The following is a 14,352-nucleotide window of genomic DNA, read 5'->3' as shown; positions in this document are numbered from 1 at the left end:
GCTTGAAACAAAATCTTGGTCTGGATTTGTGAACTTTTCCTGGACTTTCCACCTCTGTCCATTGCAGCTTGACACACAGGCAGATTAATGGGCGGGGGTCAGGCTCACCAACACGCTCTTTCCATCTCTGCCTGCTGGCGTCCAGCCTCCAGCAGGGTTCAGCTGCTCGGGTACTGTGCTGCTGCCAGTGGGAGGGGCTGGCTGGGAGGGACTGTAAGGCACGCCGGTGAGGCTCGCTGGTATGGGGTGGGGCCTGTCGCTCACCACCCCCCGAGGAATGGGGCAGGCTCGGGGCTCACGGCTATGGGGGGGTGGACAGGGCGGTGGTGTGGATTTGCTGGGCTGTGCTCCGTGTCGGGGGGCATAGTTCAATGTGGAATGCGGGGTTGGGGACCCTGGCCAGGGCCTGCACAGTGGGGGTCTGTATGGGGGCCCTCCCAAAGATGGACTGGAGGACTCCTGCTGGATTGGAGGTAATGAGGATGTTAGCCATGAAATACGGGACTGTGTCGGATTATCAGTACCAACACAGCGGCCAATCAGTGTGCAGGCTCACTTGCCCTGTGATTATGCTGTTAGTCTGCGTTTCACTCATGGGCATATAGCATGGGAGTCAAGAACAAGCACCTGCGATGGGAAGGTGAGTAGATCAAATCCCGGGTTGATCTGCTGTACCACTGAGTAAGATACAAAACCTGAACTGCTCCAGTAAACTATCCAGCTGTACAAATGGAGACAGCTGTTAGTCACTGTGGGGAAAAGCGCCAGGCTCTTTTTAAGGAAAGGCTGGTGGCAGGGACATCAGAAATACCTGGAACTCCAGAGGTCCAGCCTTCCTGTCGTTCCGGAAGGCCCATTTTGGGGACATGTGACGAGCAGAGGGGTGGGCTGGCGGTGGCGGGTGGCTCTGTGTTGGGAATCGTTGCAGAGCTGGGTGGAAGACCTGGAGAACAAGCAGGTAGTTCAACATTTGCTTCTCCTGGCGAATTGGTCGTGTCCAGCAGTGGGCGCTACAGTGCTGACAATAGGGGGTTTGTGGAGGGGGTAATTGAATCCATATGGATCATGCTACAGAGACCCTCCTTTCCAATAAAGCCTTTGAACACTGAAGTGTTTTATGCTACGTGAGGCTGCTGTCCCTCATTCCTTGTATGTAATTTCAAAGGCTGACTTTCTGAACCTGAATTCCCTGGTGCTTAAGATGGTGTATTGGTGAGGTGGTGGTGGTGGGGGCTGCTGACCTGCTCGGAGCTGGAGCTCCTTATCCTCTTGCTGGGGCAGTTTTCAGCAGGGGGAGGGGTGTGCTGTATGACGGAGTGTTCTGTGTGGGGAGGGGTGGGCCGCTTCAGGTGTCCGCCCATCATTTTTCCTGGGCCCCCCCTGCACTGCTGAGTACACGAACCAGTACTGTGAGACTCACTGGCAAAAGTGCGAGTCTGTATCGGAGCAGTGGAGGCGAACTGGTAAGGACACTGTGGAGCGTCCCAAGGGCTTCGACAGGCCCTACCTGCTGGGCAGGGCTCCACATGTCTCCCACAGGGGTGTGATTTCGGGGGTGATGAAGCTGGTGAGGAGCCCCATACTACAGAAGAGGAAGGGGGTAGTCAAGCCAAAGTAAACTGGATGAGATTCATTTTTCTGGTGATTACCTCTAACTGTTACCTGCTCTTACCCTAAGCTGGTGATGGGCCCGTGGGCTGGGTCCATATCCGCCATGCGGGTGAGGGCCGTTCTGGTAGCAGTGGTTGAGGACTCTAGTCTGATGCCCATGCGGATGCCAAGGTCCCCGATGGAGGTGTCGTATGTCCCTCTGCACCCCCGGGCCCTGTAATCCCCCCTGCTCCAGCTGCCCCCCACTGCACCCTGGGGAACTTAGAAAATTGGCAGTTCTTACCAGTCGGACCTCGTGCGAGTGTGTGACAGACACTGTCCAGTCTTGGGCGGTGCTCACCTGTTTTTGTGGAATTTGCGAGGATGGCTCGGTCCAGTCATGTGACATGGGGTCATGTGGGGGGGGAATTGGGGTTGACTGCCCGTGCACCTGGACACAAACAGATGCCAGGTTACAAAGCCAGAAACAGCGGCCACACTCTATGTCGCTTCTCCTTAGCATGTAGCTTTTTCCTGTGATCCCTCTCCTCCCCCAATGGTACTGCCCTCCTACAGTGATGGGAAGGGAGTCGGCCACTACTAAAAAGGGCTGAAAAGGGGTGACCATGAAAAAAGCCTCTGTCTCACACCTTAGTTTAACCAAAGTAATTATGATGACTCATCAGCACCTCAACAAAATAATCACCAGGCAACCATACAACATGGAAGCCACTTCACTGATAAATAAAATACTGTCACTACAAATGACAATGAATCACACAAACACAAGCCACATCTGGTCATATAAAGAGAAAAACAGTGATGGACTGTTTTAAGTTCTCATGGGGCCAAAGGTCAGCGTTATAATCAGTGCCTTTAAAGCTTAAATATTGTTGGATTTAGGAGAGAGGATTCAAATGTAGAAGAGTAATGCATGAGCTTACCTTGTGGGTGGAGCCCGAACCCATGGCCCCCGGTATGGTCTGTCATGTGGGTAGGGGTCCCGTGTGCCACGCCCACTGAACTGATCCACTGAGTGATGCATTCAGCCTGGCCGGGGGGGAGGATTATAGGTGAGACAAATGCACTGATGTATACTCACACACTCACACACACACACACACACACACAGGTTTGTATTCATATCTTTGTGGAGACCGTCCCTTCATTTCTATGGGCAAAACCCTAATCTCAACACTGACAACCTTAACCCCTACCCAGCCCTAACCTTAACCATAAGTAACCAAAATACATTTTTAATTTTTTGATTGCAGTCACAGATGTTTTGTATTGAGTTTTCGCCAAAAATATTGTCCACACAAGGTCAAAATAAAAGGTTTTTATCAAAGTATGGGGATGTTTGGTCCCTGAAGTGCAATATATCCATAACCCATACACACACCACTGTCGATGAGACTCACCGTGAAGCCCTCCACTGTAGCACGCAGAGGGACTGTCAGTCTGTGTGTGCCCTCAGCCTCAATCCCTTGCTCTCTGCTGGACAGAGGCAAAAATTTATCTTGAAGCTCCACGTTTTTCTTACTTTTCCTGTATACATTATACATTGTTCAAGTCTCCCGCAGGCTCAGGAGAAACCGGTATGGCCCCGGCCTTTTTATTGAGGCTCATACTGACATCTGGCTGGACATGCTGTCTGATTTCATGGAGTTATCCTTGTGAAATAGGACTGGCACCCGTCAGCAGCCCTTGATCACGACTCCACCCATGAATGACAGCTTCAATGTGATGATCATCTCCTCCTTCACTCACCCATTCCCCTGTTACACATATGCCCCCTTCAGCCTTGTCTACCTAATAGGAATCTTACCAAGTCTGACAATCCACTTTAAATATAACCCAGTATTCATTCATTCCATCCATCCATCCATTCATCCATCCATCCATCTTCTGAATATTTATTCAGTACAGGGTCACAAGGGAGCCTGGATCCCACAACCATAGGGCACAAAGCAGGGAGTGCCCTGGATGTTATTCCTGTTCTTTGCAAGTCACTTTCCTGGTACAGTCTGTGCCTGGTCGTGATTTTGGGCTCTCTGTTCTTATACGACACACTTGAAGCTCCATCTTACCTCCAGTCACACCAGGGGATCAGCTGCAGATGTCAATCACCATCCCTCTGGGACTCGCTCTGCTGTCTGTCTGGGGGTTCAAGGGAGAGAGAGAGAGAGACAATTCTTATTTCTGTGTGTGACGGGCAGAGGCAAAATACCACAAACACTCTCCGATCACTATAGTCTCCCATACACACACATGATTCGTTCCATTATTTTAACACATTGTCCTCAGTTTGTGCCACTCCCACGTGTATAAACACAAAGTTACCATGAAAATAGGGAAAACCCACCTTTACCTTTAATGTATTCTAATCACATTTATTTGTATATCACGCCTTTCATAACAGAGTCGCCCCAAGACACTTCACATGGGTGTGTAGTAATAAACTACTACATCATTTATACAGAATATTATATGAAAGAGGGGAAAGGTGAAGAAAGACAACAGAGGAGAGGAACATAAAACTTAAAAAAAAAAAGTCTGAGAGTCCAAGGTCAACCGGCTGCACAACCCCCCCCTCCCCCCCCCCAGACATGCTAACATGCTAACATTATAGGAAATGGAAAGAGCGGGCTAGCTTCCTAAAAGCAAGATGAACTGAGGTCAAGATCAAAGCCAAAGCCCGTCAAGTGAGTCACTTCATTCATTCATTCATTCATTCATTCATTCATTCATTCATTCATTCCCTTGGGGACAAATAAAAGTTTTTTGAATTTGAATTTAAAGTTCCCTGTGCCGGCCTGTGGGAGTCCGCAGATTGAAAGCGGCCCCGTGGTGTCAGTTAGCATTGTGCCCTCATGGCGTACCACTGTATGCCATATTCATCAGCTTTTCCTGCTTCCAGTTACATACTAGAGTAAACGTTGGGATGCACATTTCTGGTTGTTCTATACAGTGGCCATTTTTCTTTGGGGACATTTCTGAGAATTCCCAGTTGCGTTTTTTTTCTTTTTTGGTGGGGGGTGGGGGTGGCTGGAGTATTTGATGCACTAATGGGGTCTGTTGTAGAGGTAGTTGCCTGATAACAGTGGTTGATAATACTGCATTGCTAGAATGTTGGTTGAAGCACCACATCTCTCTCTCTCTCTCTCATTCGCCGTTTGCCTTGTCCTGTAGGCCTCCAGTAGCTGCCTGAGCCCAGCAGTCCTAGTTAACTGAGGTTCATATTTTTAAACTCCCAGTGTCTTGTGACTGTTCCATCCTGTCCAGATCTAGAAGTCTACGCATGAGGTCTCTGTGAAGCAGTGTACACATTATTTCAGGGTTCAGTTCAGTCATAGGACAGGGATGACGCAAAAACACAAGTTCGGAAATCAAAGTCCTCCGTTTTTCACGCTCACCTCTTGTCTGATTATGTACTTGAGATGGTTGCATTCGGCTGTTGCTTAATGGCCATCACTCTGCACTATCTTTACACGAGTCTATGATGAGGCCAAACGCATGAGCAGACAGGAAGCTGCGGTCACAGGCAGAGGAAACGAGCCGTACACTACGAGTTTTCCTGTTAAACATTATTAGGAGCTGTGTCGGTGTCTGGCTGGCCTCAGTACCCCTGCTCACCACACACATTCCCTCATTTAACACATCCGATCCCCCTGCCCACACAAACACACTCACACACGCTTACTGGCACCTAAGAGTATGTGTTACTTGTTGCCGCTCACCCTGCAAACACGACGGGAGAAAGAGTGTCTATTTGCAGTGCCTGGCGATAACATTTCTGCCCTTACTGCAGCTCCGTGCCATTTCTCGAGTTGATCTTTATCTCCTCTGAGAGTTTACAAATTTGCCCTTTAACCCCCCCCGATATGTCAAGCAAGGTAATATTAAAATCTGTAATATTTAGGATCTGAGTTATCTTTCTCTGTTGATGTACACACGCCTAACTCCGATCACAAAACGGTGGTAGGGAAAAGAGCAACAGTGATCCTGGCCGGAGACTGTTCCACTTTCCGAGATTGGAGAAAAAAAAAAAAGCAACACTTCTCACAGAGACTTTCGGCGTTTCCATTTTCTGCAGCAGGAAAACCACGTTCATAGTCTGTTATTTTCAACCACAAAACCATTGTCAGTTTGTCCCTGTTCTCATATGTATAGAAGAGATAAGCCTAAAGGTGCTGCTGAATGGGTTATGCGGCTTTAGTTGCTATGACCTTATTTCTCAGGTTATAATCCCCCGATTCCCTAACAGCGAAAGCCATGTGTGGTTGCCCTAGTGCAGGCAGTACCTCAAGGGCGGGACCTCAAGTGCTTCCACTTCCTGGTAGCTGCTCATGCTCCGATTCTATTTATCTGAAGGCAACATCTCTTTTATAACATATTTAAATCACACAAACGCAAACTGCAGTGCTCAGAAGGCTGCATCTGAAATCCTCCTGACTTTCCTGCATTTAATCTGCATCTTGGAGCCAGCTGGGTATCATAATATCCAATACAAGACTCCTGTCCTTCTCATAGATATATCAGCCACTGCATGCACATTACCAAATATGGCCCTGGTGTAATGACCGGGAAAACCGTGTGCATGGGGTATGGGGGGCATTTATTTCACACAGTACGATAATTTTGTGTTATGTATATTGCATAATGTGAAACATTGTAATAGCACTTTGCAGGGAAAAGGAAAGCTATTGTGTGATGCTCGGGGGGGGGGGGGGTGGCTGTGAATGAATGTGTTCTGGTTTTTAAGACGATGTATACTGTCAAAGCTAATACATATATTGTTAAAACAATATTATGAAAATGTAGTCAAGATGTATGGAATTCGTATTCTTGGGATATGTACAGCCCTGCACAAAAAATAGCACAATATTTAAATTTTCCGACAGGGTGAAGCTGTAGGCTAACAACTGGGTCTTTTCTCCAGATGGGTTTTGATTCATTCGCTCAGCTCACTGATTCATGAAGTGAACATTGCTTTGGGGATGGGGAGGAAGCCGTTACCCCCATATTCCCAGGCCTACTTCTCCATTCTACCTCCTGGAGTAATGCTCGTTTCATTGTACCGGAAGGTCATCTCCATATGCACCATTACACCTGCACTTCTCTCTGAAGTGCCTTCACACCGCTCTGTGAAGTGCCGTCAGAGAAACACAAGCTGCTCCTTTCTGCGTCAGCAAACAGCCGGGCTGGACGTTGGCTCTCAAAGGACTTTGAAGCCAAGAGAACAACAGTATAAGGGCACGAAAAACTGAAGGGTTAAGAGAAACATAACAGGGCATTATGTATAGCCCATTATAACCAGTTAGAGAGGTTCATCAGTCATGTTGATAGAATTAGAGAATGGGCAGGTACACTTCCGTTGCATGCACTCTTTGTCGTAATTACACTAGTGTTTCTTGTAGATACATTTCCTTCGCACAGCTGTTCATGAATGTGCGGCTGTAGATAAGCTCCAGTCTTTCTGTGGGTGAGCAGGCTGTCCTGTTATTTAGAGCAGTCCAGTCCTCAGGGACCCGCAGACAGTCCATTTTTTTGCTCCTTCCCAGCTTCCAGTAGGGAGCAAAAAATGTCTGGCAGGGAGCTGGGAGGGAGCAAAAACATGGATTGTCTGCAGGTCGCCGGAAACACTGTGTTAGACTGTCACTGGTCTAACAATTGCACCTGAGCAATCAAAGAAGGGGGTTGTGAATCTTCCTCTCTCCTCACCCAATCAAAGCTGGGTCCCCCTTAGCCCTAACCAATTACCAGGGTGTACATGACAGTCATGCCAAGGCAGTCTGGCATACATTTATACAAGATGGCATGTGGAAATATGTAGGGTACACCTTCTTTTCAGTGACACAAAAATAAAACATGTCAGAATTACAGACTATAAACCTTAAACTCTCAGATCAATGCAGTTTTGTCCTCATTTATAGCTGCAGTGTCATTCTCACTGTTAAATGCAGATACGTGCTTCCTGCGACCATTTTGTGCCTATGTTACCAGCTTCCCAAAGGTTATTTACCCTGAAACTAACTGCAAAATGTCGGCACAGCATGGATTCAAGGGATGAAGTGGGTCACACGTGAAGTGTCTTCTCAAACCGCCAGAGTCACCTCAAACTGCCAGCCACCTCAAACCGCCAGAGTCACCTCAAACCGCCAGAGTCACCTCAAACTGCCAGAGTCACCTCAAACCGCCAGAAGCTCCATGCACTTCAATCATGCAAACAATCAAAATAAATGACAATTACCCAGAAGCCGTGTATCATCGATACACAAGTTATCAGTTATTTAGCATTTATTTAAAATAAATAGATACCATACTGTAGCCTTTGAGGTGCAATAATCTGCAGCTCTCATGCTTTGAGCTAAGTATCTCAGCATGGCGGCACTCACAGCGGCAACAGATTAATCTGGGTAATTGCGAAGAGACAGGCGGTCAGCCGCTGTGGTGTGTGTGTGTGTGTGTGTGTGTGTGTGTGTGTGTGTGTGAAGTGCTGCTGCATATTCCCTTAGAGACAGCGGGGTCTGTCACCCAGATAGCGCTGACCTGACTGCAGCTCAGTCTCTTAAAGGGACAAGTTTCTTACCCTCTAGCTCCTCGTAGCAGAGAGGCTGGCAGAATTGCCCCGCCCATCAAATGACATCACAGCAATGTCCCCTTCCCCTGGACGGCCTTCTCCAACAGCACAGACTGGCTTTCCCCAATGCCCCCTATTTGGCTTAATGTCACCTATTATTAGATTCATCTTATCTATTTTATGTTTGGGTTTTAATCCGAAGAAATAATACCCAGGATACCTGCTCTTCAGGTTCTCAAAGCATTTGCTGTTGGGTCTTCAGAACCTTTCTGGATTGCCCTTTATAATGCATTACAACACACACACACACACACACAGGTTTGTAATTATATCTTTGTGGGGACTCTCCATTCATTTCTATCGGGGACACTCACATCATGACAACCTTAACCATAACTAACCAAACAAGAACTATGAGAAGTTTGGCATTTTTAGTTTTCTGATTGCACTCACAGATCTTTGTGGGGACCTGAAAAATGATCCCCACAGTGTCAAAATAGCAGGTTTTTATCAGGTTTTATTTTTTTCACATCCCCACGATGTAATACACACATAATTCACACACAGACACACTTGGACACATACTACTAAAAAGTGCTGTAACACATTTACCAGAATCAGAGATTATACTGAAATGATGTTGGATGCATTTGGTCCATGACTGATGGAGGGGAATCTGAAATAATCCACAGTGATTCTACGAGTGAGTGGCTCGAATGAAATATATACAGGCTGAAAGAGAACAAGTGAGTGAGAAAAGAGAGAGAGAGAAACAGAGGGAGGGAAAGAACAAAAGTTATTTAAAGTCAGCAGCAGGAGAGTTAGCAAAAGTACATACAGACCCTGAAGGTGAGAGAAACTGTGAGAGAGAACACTGATACTACAGCTCGATGTGGGATGGGGATACTGACGCTGTAGGTGACCCTGTGAGAGAGAACACTGATACTACAGCTCGATGAGAGATGGGGATACTGACGCTGTAGGTGACCCTGTGAGAGAGAACACTGATACTACAGCTCGATGTGAGATGGGGATACTGACGCTGTAGGTGACCCTGTGAGAGAGAACACTGATACTGCAGCTCAATGTGAGATGGGGATACTGACGCTGTAGGTGACACTGTGAGAGAGAACACTGATACTACAGCTCGATGAGAGATGGGGATACTGACGCTGTAGGTGACCCTGTGAGAGAGAACACTGATACTACAGCTCGATGTGAGATGGGGATACTGGCGCTGTAGGTGACCCTGTGAGAGAGAACACTGATACTACAGCTCGATGTGGGATGGGGATACTGGCGCTGTAGGTGACCCTGTGAGAGAGAACACTGATACTACAGCTCGATGTGGGATGGGGATACTGACGCTGTAGCTGTTATTGAGAGAGACAATAGTGATATTACAATGCAATATAACAGAAACACTGACGCTATAACTCAAAATGTGACAGGGAAATAACATTAATAATGTGGAACAGGGACACTGATACTAATTCTGCTTTTGGGGGGGGGCACTAGCACAATAAGCCTATGTGACTGGGGCACAATCATTGTAATTCTGCCTATGCACTGACACTCTAATTCAGTAAATATGAGGGACACCGACACTATGGTTCAGTTTATGTAAGAGGGGCACTGAGAGAGCGATTCTGCTCGTGGGGGGGGGGGATCACTGATCCCTAATGACCATGAAATGACACAGAAATCCAGTCAGCTTTTAAGGGTGTCATATCTGATGAGGTACACAAGCAGTGTCTGTGTAAGTGCCACCTTGCACACAAAATCTCACTGGTACACCAGAGGCCTGAAGCCTCATGTGACCCCAAGCCTCCAATAGGCATGCGCGACATCTCCTGAGGCCCGTGTGAATTATGCATGTGTCTCAAGGCTGTAAAAACACATTTGGTCTTTGGTTTCCTGTCTACACTTGAGTTTTAGTAACTGACAACTGCTTATGTTTAAAACACCCACCCCCCCTCCCCCACGCAAGCGCACATGAAAATGTGCATGTATAGGCATTAGCTTTTCAACGTCTGTCGAGCAAAGCAACAATTCTTTAAAAATAAACTAAAAATTGCAAAGTAATCTTGCCATTTTTAGATGGACATGAAGTACACAAGGCAGCAAAGGGAAGTAGGGAGTTGAAGATGCTGGAGATAATGTCAGTCCATTGCAGGGCACACACACTCCCATGTACATGTACTCTATGGCTATGTTTTTGTGTGGGGGGGGGGGGCATTGAATTCTCTATTGCCACCCTACTATACGCAATACAGCTAAGAGGGTTGGGGGGTTGTGAAATTGATGACTGATAGGTGGTAGTAAAGTAGGTGAGAAAAGACAACTGGTAAAATACAAGGCATGTTCATGGCATAAACTGCCTGTCTGGGAGGGGCGACTCCTTGAGTCACAGGGCAGAAAGACACACCACCAACACACAGCCACTGACCAGAAGGCTGGTGATGTGGTGATCAAGGACCAGGTTCTGGAAGTCGCAGGTTCAGAGCAAAAGAACGACGGTTAATCTATAATGCTATCAGTTAAATATGCCTGGAAAAAAAAAAATCCACATTCCTACTGCAAGGGTACAGAATGAGTGAATAATAAGCCAAGCTTCATAGCATAATGAAGTAACGGATTTACTCAATTTTGAATGGAAGCAAGCAAAATGAAAAGCTGCGAGCCTTCAGCTGCACACGATCCGCCGTGTATTTCAAGCGAGTGCCTTTTCCAGTGTAATAACGGTGGGATACCTGAATAATTAACCAGAGTGAAAAGCATGCAATGGCCCCAGAAACCCAGTGCAAGAGCTTGCTTGGCCACCCACAGCAGGCGACGGACACACGCCCGGAACACACCGGTTTAGTGAAGCGGGAAGCATTTCGCCAGAGAGGTGACATTCAGGCTCGGCCAAACCCTATCATCCTGACAGGAGGCCCAGAACCACTTGGCGATTTATGGATTCAAGCCCTCCTGGTGAAGCAGGGAGAGGGTAATGTTACACCCCCATATTTAAACCACACCCCCTTTGTAGCCACATGGCTTAACGACCCTCTACGGAAATTTCACCCAGTTTAAGGAAATACATCGAAAACGGCGATATGGGAGTTGTGTTTAAATACATGCATGCAGTAGTGCTTGCACATATCTGTGCACGCTCAGATCCGCGCTCACACACTTACATTAGCGGAAACGGTTTTACAGGCGTGAAGAACAGAGACCTATATGGGCGCTGCACCCATTCTCCGCCGTGGATATTTTCCCCCAAGGAAGGGGCATCGTCATGGTAACCGGCATCATCATCCTCCACTGAATGATTTCAAGTGATTGATGTACAGGGGGAGACGAATTCGCTGTGCAGAAACACAGAGATCGGTGACCGACGCGCTTCCGTGCAACACGCGGACGGTGTGGAGTAGAGTGGATTGGGGCTCTGTCCTGTCACACGCGCACACTCGCACGATTACACGCGCACACGCCTTTCTGAGTGCTGATGACACTGGCGTCCCGCAGCCTCCTATACAAAACAGAGCCGACCTTATAACCTGCACCCTAGCAACCCTAGCAGGCTCCCTTACACACACATGCTGAGCCACTCCACTGAAGACATACAGGGCTGTATTTCACAGTAGCCCACCCGCAGTTGTAGCCCAGGAGCGAGAGAGCATGAAAGAGAGAGAGCAAGAGAGAGCCTGACTTCTCATTTTAAGGGAAGAGAACAAAGAGACTGGCAGGAAAAAGCAGGAAGCCACATGCTTCAGGTTGCCCTGTCACCTGTTTTAGGAATTCTGTTATAAATCAGGGTGCATGCATGTGAATGCACGTGCATGCACGTGCATGCGTGTGCACGGATGCTCCTGCATGCTTACCTTGCTGATGTGGGAGCAGCAGCAGGAGTAGCTGCTCCAGGAGCGCTGGACGGCACAGGGTCCACACTCCACCTCGTGTCTTTCTCCCTTTAAACCTCCCCTTGCTGAGGCGCTCTGGTGATGCTCTTCCACAGAAAAGCACTCCGGAGATGCCGGGGCTTGGATGCCGTGCGATGATTCTACTGTGCAAAAAAAAAAAAAAAGAAAGAAAAAAATCCTCCCAAAAAAAAAAGAGTGTGTGTGAATCTCTCCCTCTTCCTTTCCCTCTTCCCTTCCTTCCTCCCTTCCTTCCTTCCTGTCTTCCCCTTCCCTTCTCTCTCACTCTCTCTCCCTCACACACACTCTTTTCGCTTGCTTTTCCACCTCTCAGTAGTCAGACAAAGAAAGAAAAGGAGCAGCTCAGGAGAGAGAGAGAGAGAGAGAGAGTGCAGAGAGGACGAAAAAAAAAAACACACATAGCCCAACCCCCCTGCAAGGCTGCCTGCTTCACGTCTCTAAACAGACCCTCCCCCGTTCCCTCGTCTACCCTCTTCTCGTCAGCCTCTTCTCCTGCCCCCCCTTTCTGTCACTCGCTCTCTCCCTCTTTTCCTCCCTCTATCTCCCATGTTTCACTCCCTGTGGGTCAAATATATTGAATTTCTCTCTCTCTCTTTCTTTCATTCTCACTCTCTCTTTCCCCAGGGCTAATACAGGAAGCAGAGATACTGATAACCATAAGCAACAGGGGCCAGCTGACCCCTGCGTGTGTGTGTGTGTGTGTGTGTGGCATATGAAACTTCACTCTCTCTCTGCAGTACTCACAGCTATATTCAGCTTTGCAGACAAAACAGTGTCTTTTCTGGCAAATTGGAGCATATTGTACCTGGACATAACTCCAGTTCTCCTGGACCAACCACCCTTTTCACCACATTTAGCATGTGTCTTGGCCAGTGACGGTTCTGTAGCAGTTTGCAGCAGCAAAGCATGACAGGATGCCTGGATGCCACTTAGCAAACAGACCCTATAGGATAAACATTAGCATGTTGTTTTCGGCTTGGAGACCACGAAATGAATGGCATGGAGGCTTTTTGGGAAGTGTATCTCCCTATTACGGATGTCATAAAACTGGGAGGAGGAATGGAGAATGATGTGGGCCCAGGAGTCTTGGACAGATGGAGCAAAGCAGTAAAATAGAAAAGAGGTGTGTAGGGATTGTCAGGGCAAACCTTCTGTGGATACACAGATACAGGACATGTAACAATGACAGAGGGATGTGGAGGCAGCAACCCAGAAAAATATAGGAGGAGATGTGATATGTGATTGCATTCTTTACTCTTCATTCTTTGTGCTGTTTGTCTCTTACTCTTCTGGCGCCTGGGAGTGATTCAAATAGTGTCTATTTCAGATCACACTGTGGAATATCCAGAATTGGACGACTATACAACACACAGACACTGTGTTGGAGGAACCGAGAAGACTGAGAACTTCATTTATGTTCTTTTAATCCAGCAACTCAGACGCTTTGTAAAGTGACAGACTGAATGAATGACACAATATCCAGACACACAAAGAAACCATTCTTTAGCTTTCATATACTTTAGTCGAACTGCAGTCTCGATGGAGTTGGGTAGTCAGGACAACCTCTGCAGCGCTGCACATTTGCAAGAAAAGCTTCTGCAACATCTGGCCTGTATGATAGCTGCACCATGCACCTTGGCGACACGCGACTACTGAACGTCTTTTGGGAGTTGGTGCATGAGAGCATGGAAATGCGTTTTTGTAATTATTACGTTGCAGGGACCCGATTGTGATAAGAATGTGATAATGTGATGAGAATCTGCAACTTTTTACCTTGTGGGGACGTTTTTTTCAATCCCCGAAAGGACAATGTCGATTTTATAAAAACCTGTGAATGCAATCAAAAAGCTACAAATGCTGAAAGTCTTGTATTTAGTTTGGTTACTTATGGTTAAGCTTAGGGCTGGGTATGGGTTTAGATCGCCATTGTTGGGATTAGGGTCATGCCCATATAAATGAATGGAGAATCCCCACAAAGATCTGAATATATGGACCGTGTATTTAGATTTGTGTGTGCACGTGTGTGCGTGAAAATGTGCATTTATATGTGGTGAATGAGTGTGTCTGTGTGACAACTTGTAATTCTACTTATACAAAGCTGAACCACAAGATGCTAGCAACCCCCATGGTGACAGACTGGTTTTTCAATTACCTCAATTAACAGCATGAGGGTGTGTGTGTGTGTGTGTGTGAGTGAGAGCGAGAGAGAGAGAGAGAGAGAGAGAGAGAGAGAGAAAAAACCAACATCTGGTT

At 47.2% G+C, this 14,352-nt stretch overlaps 1 protein-coding gene across 14 annotated transcripts in view; it reads right to left on the bottom strand.

The window, feature by feature from the left end:
- Positions 1 to 14,352, bottom strand: part of LOC125712753 (lysine-specific demethylase 6B-like) — a 34,416-nt gene that overhangs the window by 11,896 nt on the left and 8,168 nt on the right. For 9 of the 14 annotated variants that reach the window (XM_048983159.1, XM_048983150.1, XM_048983157.1 and 6 more), the window contains exons 3-12: positions 12,043 to 12,221; positions 3,681 to 3,750; positions 3,012 to 3,087; positions 2,535 to 2,640; positions 1,952 to 2,041; positions 1,673 to 1,871; positions 1,508 to 1,582; positions 1,242 to 1,388; positions 812 to 943; positions 109 to 462 (exon numbers count right to left, since the gene is read on the bottom strand). In XM_048983159.1, coding sequence (XP_048839116.1) covers positions 109 to 462; positions 812 to 943; positions 1,242 to 1,388; positions 1,508 to 1,582; positions 1,673 to 1,871; positions 1,952 to 2,041; positions 2,535 to 2,635 — 1,098 coding nt within the window. In that variant the 5' untranslated portion in view covers positions 2,636 to 2,640; positions 3,012 to 3,087; positions 3,681 to 3,750; positions 12,043 to 12,221. Of the gene's footprint in view, positions 1 to 108; positions 463 to 811; positions 944 to 1,241; positions 1,389 to 1,507; positions 1,583 to 1,672; positions 1,872 to 1,951; positions 2,042 to 2,534; positions 2,641 to 3,011; positions 3,088 to 3,680; positions 3,751 to 12,042; positions 12,459 to 14,352 lie in introns of those variants that run through there. The other 5 variants (XM_048983152.1, XM_048983154.1, XM_048983155.1 and 2 more) reach the window with 5 other exon arrangements.

The sequence above is a fragment of the Brienomyrus brachyistius genome, chromosome 18 (genome assembly GCF_023856365.1).
Source record: "Brienomyrus brachyistius isolate T26 chromosome 18, BBRACH_0.4, whole genome shotgun sequence".
Lineage (NCBI taxonomy): Eukaryota > Metazoa > Chordata > Actinopteri > Osteoglossiformes > Mormyridae > Brienomyrus > Brienomyrus brachyistius.
The sequence above is the reverse complement of the archived record's forward strand: the minus strand, read 5'-3'. Positions and strand labels throughout refer to the sequence as shown.